General features: G+C 44.1%; 1 protein-coding gene across 1 annotated transcript in view; it reads right to left on the bottom strand.

The window, feature by feature from the left end:
- The window catches only part of LARS2 (leucyl-tRNA synthetase 2, mitochondrial), a 125,164-nt gene that overhangs the window by 42,324 nt on the left and 64,454 nt on the right, over window positions 1-18,386 (bottom strand). The window contains exons 8-12 of the mRNA XM_081072814.1: window positions 15,828-15,935; window positions 13,666-13,825; window positions 5,574-5,678; window positions 3,002-3,117; window positions 1,352-1,635 (exon numbers count right to left, since the gene is read on the bottom strand). Coding sequence (XP_080928940.1) covers window positions 1,352-1,635; window positions 3,002-3,117; window positions 5,574-5,678; window positions 13,666-13,825; window positions 15,828-15,935 — 773 coding nt within the window. The remainder of the gene's footprint in view (window positions 1-1,351; window positions 1,636-3,001; window positions 3,118-5,573; window positions 5,679-13,665; window positions 13,826-15,827; window positions 15,936-18,386) is intronic.

The following is an 18,386-nucleotide window of genomic DNA, read 5'->3' as shown; positions in this document are numbered from 1 at the left end:
TTGCAGATGAGTAACTAGGGTACAGAGAGGTTAAGAAACCCACCCAAAGTCTTGGAGCTCAACAGTAAGGACTCCACGTGAGTTGGGCTCTGGTACCTGTGGTCCTTAGCTCTGTGCCATCCCGTCTGGCACGCTGGCCCAGTGGCTCTCAGCCCGGGTGCTCATTAGAGCCTGACCAAGACCGAGGCCTCGGCTCTGCCCTCCAGGAATCTGCAGTCAGGTAGGAAACCTCATTGCCACTGAAGGCCACCAACGTCTCCGGAAGCCCTGGCATTGCTTCTCAACAAAGAGGATGTGCTATTTCCTTCCTGGAGCCCATGTTTCTGCCTTAAAATGGCCCAGAGCTTCCGATGTCCCTTCCTACAAGCCCCATCTCAAATCCCAAGACTACCTGCATGAGGATCTGGGAGAATTGCTGGCGAGTCCTTGGTAAATGGCGGTAACACATCGGTTTACGGGGAGATTGCTGGGGGCCACTGTGCAGGATTACGTGTGCTAACGTAGTCTTCCGAACAGCCCTTCAAGGGGATTATTTCAGTTCCAGGTAAGGGAACCAAAGCTCAGAGAAGTCAAGTGACTTTCCCAAGGCCACACAGGTACTTCACGGGCAGGGTCCAGACCTGAATCCATGACTGTCTGAGTCCCCGGACTGGTGTGTGGTTACCTCATTTCAAACTTTGTGACTCAGCTCTGTGCCGACAGAGAACTAAATCACTTTAGCACACCCTCACTATGAACCTATAAAGCAGAGAAAAGTGGCTTTTCCATAGAGGGAAAAAGGAATATACTGGAGCTTGGTATTGGTTATTTATTTGTGTAATCAGCTGGTATGGCATCCTAAAAATTACATTTGAGACATGCCAGTGAATTGACAGAAAAACGTAATCCCACTTCCCAAATAAGAAGGAAGGAAATACGGTGGGTTTCAGAATATTAAAGAACGAACCCCCTGAGCAAACTTGCTGTGGTAGCTTCTACTCTGCTACCAGGGATAAAATCTCCACTGTTACCGTCACAAGATGGGGAAACTGTAAGGCGAAGAGGAGAAAACATCTCTCATCTCCAAGTAGCTCTTTGGCATATAAAATAGAAGAGAGTGGTCTTTTAGGAAGTTGTGATGAAAATGTGTAGCTTTTCCCTCAGTTGGATCACATGCTCAGAAAGGAGAGGAGAGGGTGCCCGTCACCGAAGCTGGGCCCCAGACTCCAGCGCCTTCTCTCAAAGGACCCCAGAGACCTATGGTGTTCTTTCTAGCCTGGTGGGAGTCCCGGAAGACGGGAGCAGAGTTAGCACCAGGAGGGAGGAGGGAGTCCGAAACCTCAGCAGGGTGCGAGGGCACGTGGTTCCTTACCTGGGGCAGAGGCAGTTCACCCACTCCGAGGCCGTGGCCAGTGGGGAGCCTCCCTTGCCGGTGAAAGATGTGATGCTGGGCAAGGTCACGGGCAAGTCCTCCAGAGGCACAGGTACGGGGCCGCAGGCCACGCAGTGGACCATGGGGATTGGCGTGCCCCAGTACCGCTGCCTCGAGATCAGCCAGTCCTTCAGTTTGTCACTTGTCACGTCTCCACCCACTCCCTTCCTCCGGGCTTTCTGAGTCAGGGCCAGAAATGCATCCTGCCGGCTCATACCTGTGAACTGAGAGGAGAAGGAGAGAGGGCCTGTTGTTCCCTTCCTAGTAGCGTCACCGTCCCCACGCCGCCACCTGGGATGGCGTGCTTAGTGGTGGTTCTGGGCAGGGCCTCGTGATGGCACTCGTGAGCCCTGGGAGCTTTGGCCCTATGGGTCCCCTCCTCCCAGAGATACAATTAAAAATCATATTTTAGGATGATATGGAAGAAAGAGGAAAATAATTTTGAACCCAAAAAGTTCGCTTGTTTTCTTCAGATTTTAAAAGAAATTGAAACCTTTTGGGGGGCCCCTAAAAGCATTGTGCTTTAGGCACTGTGTCTGTCCCCTGGGACATCTAATGGATAAAGTGGCCCTGGTTCTGGGGCCGTCCTACACCCTGCCTACAGACAGCCATCAAACATCAGCATTTAGCTGCCAGTAAACAACTGCACGATATGTATTTTTAATGAGTACTCCTCTGCCGGGGAACAAATATCCAGGAGACAAAAACTCAGAATTACCCAAAAGCAGGAGGAATTCAGTCAAGCAGGGGAGTGAACTGAGCCCCCAGTTTGAAAAACCGGAACTACTCCTTTTGCACTTAGATGCTCGCCTTTATAGAAAACAGGGCAGAACACTAATAGTAGAAAAGAGAAATTCTCCTTTCACCTGGCGCTTCTCAGGGAACGAAACTAATGAGGAGAACCAGGCCAGCGTGGCTTGCTAACAGCCTGGATCGTGGGTGCCCTGGAACGGATTCAGTGAAGGTGGTCTGCACACCTACTCTGTGCCAGGCTTGTGCACGGCATTGGGGCACAGAGATAAATTCAGTCTGCCCACTGCCATCGAGGGGCTTCCAGGCACAAGGCAGAGGAATCGGGAAGGACAGCTATGCTTATCGAGAGCAGCTCTTTTCATTAAGAGTCTGAAGTGTCTTCGGAAGGACAGGGCTATCTACCCAGGAACCACTTCCACTCTGGGAAGGCACTTTTTACGCCCTACACTCCCATCATCATACACAATTAGGGCGCAAATACTCACAAGCTCTCTTAAGAGTCAGTCTTCTCTACACATCCATGTTTTTACACTGCAGAAGCTCATGGATAAAAGTTTCTCTGGAAGAGGTCCTTTTTTCTCCAGCAGAAGAGTCCCAAAATAAAGTTTAGTTACTGTGATAATCATACTATTCTAGGATAGGGTTTGACTTAGAGTTGATAAACTTCTAGATCTTGAAAAAGAATATTATTTTGTTTTCACAGATTAAAGAAACAAGGCTGCAAGATTCTTAGGGGTGGGGATGAGTGAAACGCCTGCAGGAAAATGTCTCGTCAGACACGTGTCAAGCTCGTGAATTTAGAAGTAAGTTCTTAGGCCCGGGCCACAGGGTACTCACCTCAGCAGAGCCACTTAGTCTCTCTGTGCCATCAGGCAACGTTTCGATGACCTCGGAATAGGACAGGCCCAGGGCTTGGGCTAAGGTGGTGTCCTCTGAGCTTGTGCTGGGAATTCCTATCGAGAGGGGAAGAAACACAAAATGTCTCCTTTGTAAATGCCCAGATCACAAAATGATCGACAGCACTGACACTTAGCTTTAGCTTCTAAAAGGAGACTCTACCTTTTTCAGTTAGAGAAGTTATAAAAGCACATGACATCTACTGGGGAAAAGAAGAGTCTTGGACAAACCCACCACCCTAACATGACCCCTATACCATACTGGTATTATTTACTTTAAACCTTTTCCTTTGCTTAGTTTATTTTTTAAAATAGTGATAATTCTAAAATATGCAATTTGGGGTGCTTTTGGTCACTGAAACAGTAAATCACAAGCATCTGGGGAGACCTCTTCTTTGAACTCCCTCAGTGACAGAGGACAGTGGCATTCTCCTGAGAAGCAGGGCTGACACCACCAGCATTTCCTAGCACCCTAGAAAAATCCACTCATCAGGAAGCCGAAGGCTGGCAACAGTGTTATTTCATACTGTGCTTTGTTCCCAGAGGCAGCAGTACATTCTGAAGAGACATTTATTCTTCAACCCACACATGCCCTTGAGGAGATGGAGCCGAGCAGAAGTAAATCACTCATGCAGAGGGCCAAGGCCTGCTGCCTCAGCTTCAGCTGTCACGAGAACAGGTCTCTCAGGTGTTGGCTCTGTAGGGCAGCGTTTCTCCTTGGCACTATTCACATTCCAGACTTTCTGTGGGGGCTACTCTGTGCACTGTGGGATGACGAGCAGCATCCCTGGTCTCCACCAGTAGCCTCTGAGACCCCCCAGGTGTGACAGACAAAAATGTCTCTAAAATTGCCACATGTTCCCTGAACTGGCAACTGAGAGAGACCAAACTAAGGGTAATACACAAAATGCTTAACTCAGATTTCGAAAACAGCCTCTCAGGAACATGGCCCTAAAAGGGCGATTTCATGTTTGGGAGACATGCTCTACAGCTCCGTGGGGAGATGGAAAGTTCTGCGGTGTTCCAGTTGAGATTACCGACAGAAAGCACCTAATGAAGCAAATAAATGTTCACAGGGGACTTGAAGAACACTGACTAGTGAGCAAAAAGGGAAAGCACTAACTATTACCAAAAAATGCTCGTGGTCAAGAAGGGAAAAGAGTCACTTACAAGAAGTGCATGGTTTGGAGTCACTAGGAGTAACAGTCAAAGGCAGATATTGTGACACAGAATTTATGTGACCACACAAAGAACGTTCTGGACCTCGGGGATGGTCACACAGTGCTCAGGGGAATGTGCCTGTTTTTGTAACAGGCAGGTGACATGGCAAAAGTACTACATTATCTCTTATTTATCTGTCTCTGTTCTTCTTGGAGAGCAAGGGGCAATAACTTAGAAAATGTTAATTATGTAACTGTGGGAAATCAAGGCAACAGGAAAAATGATTTTCCACGCACACCTAAAAAGTCAGATTTATTTTCCCTTCAGAAGTCTCAACATTGTGTTGGTACTTTGACTCGAAATATCAACAGAAAAGGAAAAAAAAAAACACGTCAATAAGGGCTTCCTTTATTGTTTACCTTGGCTAGTTATAGTAATGAATTTAACTAATGACAAAGGGCATAAAAACAGTGGAAGGAATTATTTCCCTTAAGCAACATACTTTCTAGGTTTAAACTGCTGGAAGAGAATGACTTGACTGGCTTAATATATTTTTCTGTGTTGGTGTTTCTTCAAATCACTTTGTCAAAAACCGGATCTGAGAATTGTGAGGAAAAACATGATTTTGATAAGAAATGCTATTTCTCCTGTGTGCTAGGAAACAGAGTGTAGAAATAACTTTCTCTGCAGGATTTTGGCACTTTGGAGACTGGCTAGAATCTACAGTAGGAACATTGAAAAAAGAGCCACGTGGGCCCATCCTGAGGGCAGATCTTGGACAGGGTTGTCGTAGGCTGTCATCCCTCGGGACAGCCACAGACTTCCTGTTAGGTGATCGTTTAGAACTCTGACGAATGAGTAAGGCTGCCAACGGTATCCAATTTACAGTTCTAAATAAGCCTTCCATTTTACTGCTGTTTCATGATCCTTTTCTTGAATAGCTCAAGTTCACCTCCTCCACAAGGGCCTCACCCAAAACCCAGCCCACGCTGATCATTTGTGCATTGAACCCCCATCTCAGCAGCTGCTGTTGGCTCTGAGTCCTGAGAACTGGGTTTTCAGCTGAGTTGTACTGTTCCCCACGTCAGAGATATAAGTCTCACCAACGGGACCTACTGGCAAGATCCACGGGCCAGATATCCTTTACTGTTCTCAACAGCAGCTAGCAAAGTGCGATGCACTTGATATGCTTTCAGAATGTAGTTGTTAAATAAGGGACATCTGTTTTCACGAAGAGGCAAAATGGAGAACGGAACCAACAGTCAGCTCTTTCACTTGACAGCAATGGGCTAGTCTTCTGATTTGAAGCCTGCTAAATACACTATTTTGATCACACTTGAATAGCTGCTTACCTATTTTTGAATCCAGAGAGCCCTCAAAGTCAGCGTTGGCCAAGATAACGACAGGGACCTCCTGCTGGGTGAGCATGTTCACAGCGGTCACAGGCGTGAGGCAATCTGAAAATGAGAGCAAGAACTGTGGATGCCTGTCCGCTGGGGCCCCCAAATCTCAGCGGAAACAGGTGAGAAAAATAAGCATTAGACCTTCGGTGTTCTGTGCTAATTGCCAAAGAATTTGTTCTTTGAAGATATTGATAGATAATTCACACCACTGGAAAATCAAAAGATTAAACAAATACATGAAAGTGTTCATCTGTATGAACTAATAACAAAAGAAGTGAAAATGGCATTTCTATTTTCCAGATGGTGGAGAAAAGACGTCCCCACCACCCTCTTTTCGTCTTGAAAAATACCTCAAATATACAGAAGAATGAGCAACACAGAAATTTATCTATGGTAGAACTAGGGAGATGCCTGGAATTCCAAATCATAACACTTGCAGATGGAAGTGGATAGAAGAGTAAAAAATGACTGTTTAGCCATACAAAGACTAAACAGTTCCTTTCTTAGGAGAAACTGGAGAGTGTGTTCCAGCAAAATGAGGGTAAGTCAAGAAACAGACAGACATGGGATCCAGGAAACAGAGGGTCTATCTAACAAAGGAAAGAGGATTGGATATTTGCAGAACGAAGACAGAGGGAAATCCTAGGATGACAGCTGTGTAGCAGAGGCCTGGAGTGTGAACTGTCAGATGTGAGCAGGACAGAAGGCCCCCCAGGAAGCATCTTCAGGATAAAAAGGGAATCAATACATTATCTGGCAGGTTGGAATGTGTAGAAAACGGTATTGACAGGCATTTTAAAGAGCTTCTGGGAGGGTGTGGGAAGACTTAGTCAGAAATTCAAAGAATACAAAGCAAATGAAAAAAATGATGACGTGAACTTCAGGAAAAATAAAGTTATATAAAAAGGAATATGTAATCACAGTATACATGGCTCAGTTGGGAACAATATTTATGTGGTCATAATAAAACACTTAATTTGGAAGTATCCAAACAGTGTGTCATCTTAAGTGAAGCTTGTTACAATTACTGCGGTGGGGAGATAAGCCAGACATCCATGAATCTTCCCTGGAAGCACAGAGACCCAAATAAAGTCCCAAAGGAAGAAGGGAGGAAAGGCTAAACTCAGTCAGTGAGTTCACTTGAGCTTACTGTAACATAAGAAATTAATAACAGTTGCAATTTACGAATGCTTACTATTTACCCTTGCCATGTTTTAAGACTTTACATAATTATCTAACATATGTTTTCCAAACCCCAAAGTTAAAATAATCCTAGGGATTAGGATTCATTTTTCAAAGAGGTCAAAGAGAGGCTCTGTAGGCATCTCAGCCAGCTCTGATCTTTCATCTTGAGTGTCAGGAAGACAGGATGGGGTACGGTGGGGACAGAGTGAGCTGTGACCCACACAGGTCTCCATGGCTAAGGTTTGGCCAGCACCCATGGTACTATGGCTGAGAGGCACCTGCTGCCCAAGCTGCCTAAGGGCTGACCCATCTCAATTACTTCTGATCCCATATTGTCCCATCTCAAAGAAGAGGTGTACATTTGTGAACTCTGCAATTATGATGCAATGTTGTTAGGAGGACGGAAGGTGCGGGATGGTGAAGTGAAGCGTGAAAGTCACTTGATGACGTCTAGAAGAGTGGTGAGCTGAGAGACAGCCATGTAGGTATATTACAGACACATGCAGGTCTCTACCAGAGAAGCGGCTGTGGCACAGACTGCCAGTTGACTCCGCATATGATGCCCCTTCTGATTCAGCAATAGAATGTTCAGCTGGACACGTGGCTGCACCGCAAATGGCAGCACTGCCCTGTGCCCCTGCACTAGGTGTGGCCATGGAGCACGTGCAGAAACAACTTCTAGTTCATTCTCTCAGAGAAAAAGGAGCACACCCTCCCCCCCCCCCACGTCTTTCTTGATGCAATGCAGATGAAGTGTAGAATATCTTAGAACACACAGCTAAGGGCAAGGTCCGAAGAAGGCCGAGCAGGAAGACAGAAAGAGCCTTGGTCCTGGCCACTTCCCAAAGCAGACTTGTCATTTGCACTCCGAGTTTCATGTGAGCGAGAAATAAACTCCTGTATTTTTAAATCACTGTTTTTCTAGGACTCTGTCATAGCCACCAAACTTATATAGTAAGAAACACATACTCAGAATGATGAAAAGTAGTTGGGTAGTTACTATTGTTGTTAGTAATACTTTTGACTTTTCATGTAATATACATATATCACTTGGGTTTTAAAAAACAAATTAATTTTTAAAAAGAGAGACGGAAACTAATCTTGAAGTAGTATCATTTTATATCTGGTAAGTTAGCAAACATGTTGAGAAGGGTAACATCCATGTTTCTGAAGGTGCACTGAAATTCATGCGTCATTGCATATGGCACCGTAAATGGACGTAGCCCTTTCAGAAACCGACAAAAGCAACATGTAACAGCAACGGGAAAATGCTCATAACCTATGACCAAAAAATCCCGCTCTTGGGAAAGGTCTCCTGAGGGAGTAATTCCAGAGGCAAAATGCTACGTGGACATAAATGATTATAGCAGCTATCTCCGTAACAGCCCCAAACACAAAAAAAGGCCAAATATTTACTCCAACAGGGAGGATTTAGGAAACCATAGTACATTGAGTAGATAGAATATTATGTATGGATTAAAAACAATTGTGAAGCCTTCATAAGAACAAAGAAATATTTTCTGATATCATATTAAGTGAAGACCAAAAAATAAAGACAGAAGCACTTGGACCTATAATATACACGTGCGTGGGAACATGGATTGAAAAGGAATACGAGCATAGGCAAAAGAACGAAGTTGGATGCCTACCTTTGCCATATGTAAAAGTTTACTAAAAGCTGGATGAAAGACCTCAATGTAAGATATGAAACTATGAAAGTCTTAGACAAAAACATAGGTATAAATTATCGGGACCTTTGACTAGGAAATTGTTTCTTAGCTGTAACACCAAAAGCAAAAGCAATGAAAGAAAAAATAGGTAAAACTGGGCTTCATCAAAATTAAAAACTTTTGTGCTTCAAAGGACACCATCAAGAAAATGAAAACCCACGGAACTGGAGAACATTTTTATAAATAATATATCTGATAAGGAACTTGTGTCTAGAATAAAGAACTATTAAAATTCAATAATAAAAAGACAACTCAATTAAACAGTGGGCAGAGGATCTGAATAGACACTTCTCCAAAGAAACACAAATGGCCAATAAGCACATGAAAAGCCGCTCGGCACCCTTAGCCATCTGGTAAACCCAAATCAAACCACTAGAAGGTATCATACCACACCACATCGCCAGGATGACCACAGTCAAAGATAGATAGACAAGTGGATGGGGGAAGGGGGTTATCACTGTGTGAGGGATATAAATGATAAATGTCTAACAGTTACATTGTTTTGTACACCTGAAACTAATAAAAAAATGTTAAAAAAATGTTAAAAAAAAAAAGACAGACAATAACAAGTGATGGTGGAGATGTGGAGAAATTGGACCCCCTCATATACTGCTGGTGGGAATATAAAATAGTGCAGCTGCTTTCTGATAGTTCTTCAACCAGTTAAAAACAGAGTTACCATAAGACCCAGCAATTCCACTCTTAGACAGACACACAAGGAAATGAAAATATATGTCCATACAGAAATTTCTACAAATGCTCAGAGCAGCATTATCTATAATAGCTAGAAAGTGGAAACAATCAAAATATCCATCCACTGACGAATGGATAAATAAAATGTGTTGTATCTACACACCGGAATGTTATTCTCACATAAATGGGGATGAATTACTGAGACATGCTACAACACAGATGGACCTTGAAAACATTATACTGAGTGAAAGAAGCCAGTCACAGAAAGGCAAATATCATAAGATTCCATTCATACGAAATGTCCACAAGAGACCTTTGGAGACAGAAAGTGGATCAGTGGTTGTCCAGGGCTGGGGGAATTAGGAGGAATGGGGGTGACTGCCAAAGGCATGGGATTTCTTTGGGGCAAGATGAAAATGTTCTAAAATTGACTGTGGTGATGGTTGTACAACTGTGTGGATATATTAAAAACCACTGAATTGTACATTTTAAATGGGTGAATTTTATAGTATGTGAATTATATCTCAATAAAGTTATTACGAGAAAAATTTTTTAAATGTAGAGCACTGCATTGAAGGGTTGTTTTTTTTCATTTTTCCACATAAAAGTTGTTATGACAGTTTTGCAATTAGAAAAGAAAATCGGTCTTGACCCTTAAATATGAGCAGATTTGTAATGATTATACAGTAGCAATTTGTATGCTTGCTTTACCTGGTCAAAAATCGGTGTCGTAAATAGAACAAAACTAAAACCTGAAGTTCCTGACCAGGTCTAGTGTTCTCCGTATTTCTCAGCAGTCATGCCGGGGAGACGTGAAGCAGGAAGCCGAGGAAGTTCTAGGAAATCTGAAGCGACTGAAGCATCTCACACGGCGGCCAGACAACAGCTGAACACTGTAAACAGCAAAGGAAACTTGCAGGGCACGTAGGTGCCCTCTGCTCTCATGGCCCCCAGTGCGAGGAAGGCAGGTCTGTCATGCCTTCTAGAAAAACCGACACGTGGCTTTCCTTCGGTGTTCAGCACAGCAGTGCTCCTGGTGCAGCTGGCTTCCAGGGACGGTCTGCGGAAATGGGGTTCGTGGTCACTAAGTGTGAAAAGTGCCACTTGATGTCCTCTCTTTGGAAGTCACGATGAACATCAGCACAGCAAAGGTTCTCAGATGTCCAGAAGCAAAAAAACCTACTTGTTTTTATTTATTCCCAGTTATCTGAGCACAGCTTTTCTCTCTGCGTCACATCCACATTAACACGTGCTGAACGGATGCTAGCAGAAGCAGTTTCGTTGAAGAACAAGCTACTGTCTACAGGATTCTGTTCTTCACCCTTCAGTCCCATTCTGATACTGTGGAGACGCGAGTAGATGAAAGTAAGCAATTAGTTAATGTTCCGGGACTTCCAGGAGATGAAGCTCCTGCTCTCTAATGCGTCAAGGACAACAGGGTTCTAAGGCACCCTTTGAGATGACCTCATGTACCCTCTTGGTGAAAAATGCGCTGTACAGACCACTGGTGACTCAGAGCTGTGATGTGTGGTTCCAAAGCCCTGGGGCTCGAATATTTCCCTTTTAGGAATGTAAGAAAAGACTCCAGGAAAAGCCAGAACAGCTTGACGATATTTCCCTCTTGATGCTTTTTATGGTTTCTAGTTCCTATCAGGTCAGAGCTTACATAACATGACTTAAGTTAGAGGAGGTCAGCTGAGAAAAGGAAGGCAATGTCGATGATTATGGAAAACTTGATTTCAAGAACTCTACAGGGAAGGGCCTTACTTTTTGCTCTCTTCAAGGAATCTGTGCCAAATTATGTCATGCTGAGCAAAAAACAGTACCTTTAATCAATAACGTCAGCAACCCAGTTGCCCAGCCAGAAACTAGGAAGTCGAATCTGCCCTCGACCCTTCCAGAGTTCTCAGAGCTCTTCCCGCCCCTCCATTCTGACAACACTGTTCTGGGGTCTTCACCATCTCCTACATTAACTAATGAGGTAAGCGGGTCCTCCCGCCTCCACTCTGCCATTCTCACGTCACCCTGCCCACATGTGTCACCATCCTCCTCGGAGCCAGTCACAACTGTTTGATGCCATAATTTTCAGTGGTCACTGCTTTAACACTCGCCACCCTAAGACCTGACATTTGAGGAAAAACCAAGCCGCTTGCCTGATCTGAACCAATTGGCAAGGGTAAATGACAACAGTGATATAACGTTCAGGTTTAACATGTGACCTCAAAGGCCAAAGGAGGCATAAACCTATATTCATATGGTAATTTTAATTCACCCTTTGGGAAAACTGCATTATGCTCAAAGCAATTTGGCCTTCATGGGACTAATGCCACATGTCAAAATCCAGAGACTTGACGTGCAAATTAACCTCAAGACTTTTAATAAATTGACGTCTGCAAAAAGAATACTTCCACTCTGAAAATGAGAATTGGAAAATTCAGAGCCAAGTGTAATGTTCCATTTGGAATTATGTCAGAGACTATTAAAAAGAAGAGAGAAGGAAGTTAACAGGCCAGTCAGTGCCAAAACAAAATGACCAGGCCAAATCAGATGTGCTGATGCCCACGCGATCATGAAAACACTGCTCTTTGCATATGCTAAAATAATTTAATTTTTTACATATGAAAATGTTTTGCATTTACATAATGACTTTCATGTCAGGAACTCCATCTTTTGTAACTCATTAGCTCATTAATCCCCTTTTAATATTACCTCATTTTAATTTGTGACCCCAAATTCACTGTAAGAAAAAAAAATCTAAGAGCTAGATGTGTACATTTCTTAGTTTTTCAATTTTAGATAGTATTCAACCATCATACTCCTGAACCTCAAAATGTCCCTGAGAGCAAAAGCTGTGCATTTTCCCTTTACACTAAACAGTTGAAAACATCTCATTTTGAGTAAGTAGAATATAAAACTGAAAGAGACCGCTATGTTGGAATTTATAAACACACTGAAATTTTAACTCAAAAGAGTCTTTTCTCTATTTCAATATACAACAGCAAATGAGATGAAACCAAATTATATGTGTCCTGTGCCAGAGCAGGTTACATATACATCTGGTTGTCCTCTGTTAGGACTCCGAAGGCAGGGTTGTGAAAGGTCATCTACGTATCCCGGAGTGCTTAGCACGTAGTAGTTTCCTTAATAATGTTCACTGATTTGAACCCTCGCTTTAATGCTGTAAGTAAACAATTAGAAGTCTTAAGCAGATGTAAGTTGGGATAACGTTGTTTACCCTTCCAACCTGATGTCAGAAAATCTTTCCTTCTGGTTACCTGAAGAATAGCAATTTAAAAAAAACTTTATATCACCACCCAAAACATTTTTGTTAGTTAAATAATTCAAACACACCCCAATAATTCAGGCTGTGTGCTTTGGGTTGAAGTTTATGAAAAGAGAACGGGGTGAGATTTTTATAAAAACATTTACATTTCTCCAGAGACAGCCTTCTAATCAATAGGCTACTGCCTTCTGCCCGCCTAGGATCCATACGTACTTCTTCTGGGGAGACCCTCTGAGTTTGTTTTGGAGAGCTATCCCTTTCTCATTGGTTAGAGTCTTGGTGGTCTGTCAGGAAAGATACCTGGTCTTCCCTTGGCCAAGAAAAAGGGCACGGGGCCCCAATTATACCAATCAGAACCAAGTGCTCCAGGCTCTGAGGGCGAGGTGACAGCAGAGTCCCTCAGTCAGTGGTACGCTAGAGACTGTTAATTCATGCCTGCTGCCAAACTCCCATGGCTGCCTGATCCAAGTCTTCTTCCAGACTGGTTTCTTCAGTGTTTCTACTAGTCAGCAGCTTTCGACTGCCTTCCAGTACGGTTTCCTTTTCCTCTGGGCTAGCTAGAGATGGATCCTGTTGCTTGTACCCACAGAATCCTGACTATGGGGCGTACACATGCCCCATGTCCTCGCTGACCAATAAGACTTGCTATGCCATTTCCAGGTCAGCACCATCTATTCTCTGAAGACATGTATGGAGCAGGACGCTGCGTCAGCTCAGATGACTATGTGACTTCTCTAAAACAATAAATTTAAGTTGCTGAAAATGTGTCCTCTAATTCTCAGCGGCTTCCTTCCTGTCCTTGTCAGTGCAGTTTTATTTGATGACGGAATTATAAAGGGAGCAGAAGATTCTGTTCCTATTAGAAAAAGAGTTTTAAATCTAGATTATATGTAAAGGGAAGGATTTGAGCTTTCAGCCAGAAAACTCAAGAAGTAGACAACGTAGTAACTCAAAGTGAAACCGGGGGGGAACTTAACATTTTTAATGCTCTTTTTCACCCTCATGTTTAAAAAAAAGAAAAAAGTCAGGCTAAGATGAAGAACAAATCACATAAGACGACGTAGGTGACAGACCGTGAACTCCGTGCAGCACCGTTGAAATGTACGCATAAGGCACGCGCCCCCGTCCTAGCCTCAATGTGCCCACTCACCCTTGCCAGGGACTAGCGCCTTCTCAAGGGCTTCCCTCAGGGAGCTGTGCCCGTGGAAGAGTCTGTGGCTGGGAGTGACGGCCACGTGGGAGATGCCGTAAATCGCCTCGGGGGTGGTCGTGTACGCAGCCAGCTTTTCTCCTGTGACTTGCCCATCCACCTGGCAGGGGCAAAGCGGAGTCATGTCATTTTTCAGTCCTCCCCCTGGGCTGCTGTGCTCCCCAGTACATCCCCTGCTCCCTGCCCTCCTCAATCCCAAACAGTGGGTGCAGTTTCTGGGTGTGGGGGCCGTAGATGGTCCCTGGCAGGGGCAGAGGAGGGCGGGAGAGAAAAGGATCACAGTTCATCCTCCCGAAGCCACCCCCCCACACCCACGCCCACCACCAGACATGCTTGGTTCCCCGGAATGAAGGTGCTTGAAGCATGCTCAGAGAGATGCCGGCCTGTCTTCCTGGCTCCTCTGTTCACAAATCAAAAATAACTGTCAATGTATTATTGGTTCTGTCCCGAGAAAGGAACTATAATTTCCCCCGGGATTTAAGGTATAGTATAAAACAGAGGCAACTACTTTTCTAGCCAGAAAAACAACCATTGAAGTTAATACCACTTTGAAGAGGAACGAAAGGACAGCCTGAGCTGAGCTCATGACTGAGTGCTCCTAGGGCTGGTTAAACGCCTAAATGACAATTATGTGACAGACTCGGAGGACACCAGAGCACAGATGCTCCTTCCTTCACACATTCATTCCAATACGCTCAGTGCTAACGACGTGTGAGGCACTCGGGACCTACAACCAAAAGTCCGCACTATGGCCGAGTCCCATTACGTGTCACCTACGGAGCCAGGCCTGTGGCCACAGAGCTACCGCCACATGGCCCTGCACCTGCACGACTGTGTCCCTTCCCCTGAGACATCTCATTTTCAGGTGGGTCCAAGAATGGAGACGGAAACATCTTTGTAGTAAACGTGCTGGGCAAGGGAGAGACTGTAGAAGACATTCCATGTACAGCAGCCCAGTGGTTCTGAGACCCACATCCTTCAGCCTAGTTGAGAAGCAAAGCTCTTAGACACGGGATTAGACCCAATGTAGTGCACAGGACCCCAAAAGAGATGGCCCTGAGAGTCTGAACAGAAGTCACAGCTGGACTGAACGTCACAAGTCTCACCACCTTCTCACCAAAGTGGAAAGAGGACAAGCTCAAAAAGGCTTTGTTTCTCAAAGGTTTTCAAAGCACACACTCCCTGCCGGGGGCTCCCATGTCTGAGTTGGAGTGAGTCGGGTCACTTGCGTGAGGAGATGCATGGAAATCATGAGCTCAGTGACAAGCAGCAGGTGCTCAGCAGACGGCAGATACGGCTGTCAGGAGGACAGAGCCTAGGAAGATGGGTCAACGTGGTCTCCTGGCGGCTGCTCTCACCTCTGGAGAGTTTTGACTGGGACTAAGGGGGGAGGGAAGGGCTGGAGCTCGATGCGTAGGACACAGAAGTCTTGATTTGAGAAGCAGAAATCAGAAGGACAGAAAAAAACATCCAGGGAAGAAAGCAGTCGATCAACTTTCTAGTCAGTGAAGACAAAGAGGAGAGTTTGAGGGGCACGTGGCGAGCATGTGGGCCTCGGCAGTGACCTGCAGCATGTTACAGATAGCCTCGGGTCCCTTAGCCTTTATCCTGTTTGGTGACATGAACCCCTGTGAGAATACGAGAGCTGTGGACCCACTGTTCAGGAAAATGCCCACACAGACATTCTGCACACGCTTTGGGGAGTTTATGGACCCAACCAGAGCAGTATGTGGCTATGGATCACGTGACATGTGGCCAGTACGTGCGGTAAGAGTAAAATAATAGCAGATTTCTAACATTTTGTACTAAAACAGAGTGTAAACTGTTTCCTTAATAAATGTGTTTTACTGATCCCATCTTGAAACTATAACATTTTGCATATAATGGGTTGAATAAAATGTTTTTAACATTAATTTCACCTGTTGCTTTGCACTTGAAAAAACCTGACTACTAGAACATTTGAAACGACGTATGTGACTCGCAATCTTTCTACTGGACAGCACTGCTGTGGAGTCCAAAGTTGCCAGTCTCTTCAACGCGTTCTAATGACGCAGAAGGGCATTTGTGAGCCTTAATTGCTGGAAAGGCTACCGCGTCATCACCTTTAATGTGAAGTCCAGGTGGCAGCCCACACAGTCGCCGATCCAGTGGGCTTGCATGCCTTTTATTCCATACCATTCCGGAAGGTCTGCCAAGGCATCCTGCATGGCCTGTAGGAATCAAAGGAAAACAGAGCTAGAAGCACAAAGCTTGAGAAAACAAATGATTTGGGGCTTGCTAAGGAAGAACAGGTGGGGGCAGAAGGAGGCTCATGATTTAGCCCTCTTCTCATTCCCTTGCCAATCAGAGGAGCCCAGCAAAGGTTATTGAAACAGATGTGCTCATCGTGACTCAATTTAGTGAGCTGGGTCTGACCAACGTCTGTCTTCTGTGTGGGCCAAGGTTTCACGGGAAATAGGAAATTAACAAGGAGAGACCATAATTAACGTCTTTCATGAATGTGGTGAATGCATTCTCTCCCATAGTCTTGGAATTAAACAAAAGAAATTCAAGTTTATGAATTTTGAAACTCTACGATAAGCCATTCATGGGTATGGGTGTTCTACAACTCACCTATATCGTATATAAAACATTATATATTACATCTTTGCAATTGAAAAATAAAAATTAGTGTAAAGGAAACCATCACATTGATTTTACAAACATTTGCTATTAGAAGTGAGTATTTATTTTCATCGCTATTTGTCTACTTTCAATCCTAAATTTAATCCTAAATAAAATGGAGGCTTTTCAACAAATTCTTCTCTATGGCCTGAAGCACATGCCAACCCTTATCATTTGATGATGAGACACTTTCTTTCAACAGAAGCAAATCAATCGTATATTTGTAATGTGAAGAGTCCAATTTAAAATTCCTATTTGTATTGTGATTAATACAGGCAACATAATGATACTTTGTCTAGTGTTTTGTAATTCATAAAGTGTTTCTACACACATGTCTTCTCATACACCAAGGTTTGGTAGCTCACTTTCAGATCCGTGAACTTGAATCGAGCAAGGTTATAGCTCTCTCATGCAAGGCTGCAGGAATAGACATGACGGAACCACGACCCGGTTTACTAACAACATTCTTTTCCCCAAACCGCAGAGATTATCATCTGTAACTGTCATCTACCTATCCATCCATTCTCATCAGAAGGCTCTGGAAGCTTCAACATCCAGAAATTTCTTCTGAGGCAGAAATTGTGGATAATGGACACCATCAAGCTGAACAGAAATGTGTCCATTCATTTGTTTATTCCACCAGAATGCATTAACCCCCCACTCCTCCACACCACGACCTCATCTAAGGACTGCGGGCCTGGGCATACACAAAGCAGGAGGTGCCAGATTCCCTAACACGCTCTGTAAATACTGCAGTCCCCTTTATCTGAGGGGGAAAGTGTTCCAAGACCCCCAGTGGATGCCTGAAACTGCAGATAGTCCTGGACCTTCCTATACATTCATACCTATGAGAAAATTTAATTTATAAATTAGGAACAGTAAGAGATAAACAACAATAACTAATGATAAAACAGAACAATTATAACAATATGCTGCAATAAAAGTCATGGAAATGTGGTCTTTCCCTGATAACTGAGATGGCTACTAAGTGACTAAGGGGTGGATAGCATACTAGGTCTGACAATTAAGTTCGCAAACTTATTGCAATGATGTTGTTAACTTTTTGGATATCAGAGGGATTATTCATTATGCATTTGTACCAACCGGACACACAGTTCACCAAGTTTACTATGTGGAAGTGCTGAAAAGGCTGCGTGAAAAAGTGAGACGACCTGAACTTTTCGCCAACAATTCATGGCTCCTGCATGACGACAATGCACCAGCTCACAGGGCACTGTCTGTGAGGGAGTTTTTAGCCAGTAAACAAATAACTGCATTGGAACACCCTCCCTACTCACGTGATCTGGCCCCCAATGACTTCTTTCTTTACTTTTTTTAAGGTAAAGGAAATATTGAAAGGAAGACATTTTGATGACATTCAGGACATCAAGGGTAATACGACGACAGCTCTGATGGCCATTCCAGAAAAAGAGTTCCAAAATGGCTTTGAAGGGTGGACTAGGTGCTGGCGTCAGTGCATATCTTCCCAAGGGGAGGACTTTGAAGGTGACTGTAGTGATATTAAGCAATGAGGGATGTAGCACTTTTTCTAGGATGAGTTTGTGAATTAATTGTCAGACCTCATAATAGAACATGAGCTCGCAGAGCCATATATGCATGGGACAGTTTAAGAATGCTCAAAAAAAAAAAATAAAATAGAAACATGAAGCAGTTTCTGTTACTGACAAGACAGACTGGAAACGCTGAACAACTGACGTCAGCCTGACCCAGAGGTTGAAGGGAGCTCTGGGATCTGAGCTTTGATATTCTGTCCTGAAGACGCGTGCGAGAGACAAACGAGTCAGTTGGTAAGAATTGGTAAATGGTGCTAGGAGTAAGTTCTTTCCCCAAAACCAGCTGCTTGGGAAATCAGGACATGGCATGTGGTGCCCAAATGATGAATGAATCACGTATCGGAGTTACCGGGTCCCTGTCAATTTCAATTACGAAACAGCCACTGAGCTCCTACACAGAAGACACTGTGTTTGGTGTAATAA

Source organism: Rhinolophus hipposideros, assembly GCF_964194185.1.
Source record: "Rhinolophus hipposideros genome assembly, chromosome: 14".
Taxonomy (NCBI): Eukaryota; Metazoa; Chordata; class Mammalia; order Chiroptera; family Rhinolophidae; genus Rhinolophus; species Rhinolophus hipposideros.
This window is presented reverse-complemented; position numbering and strand designations above follow the sequence as displayed.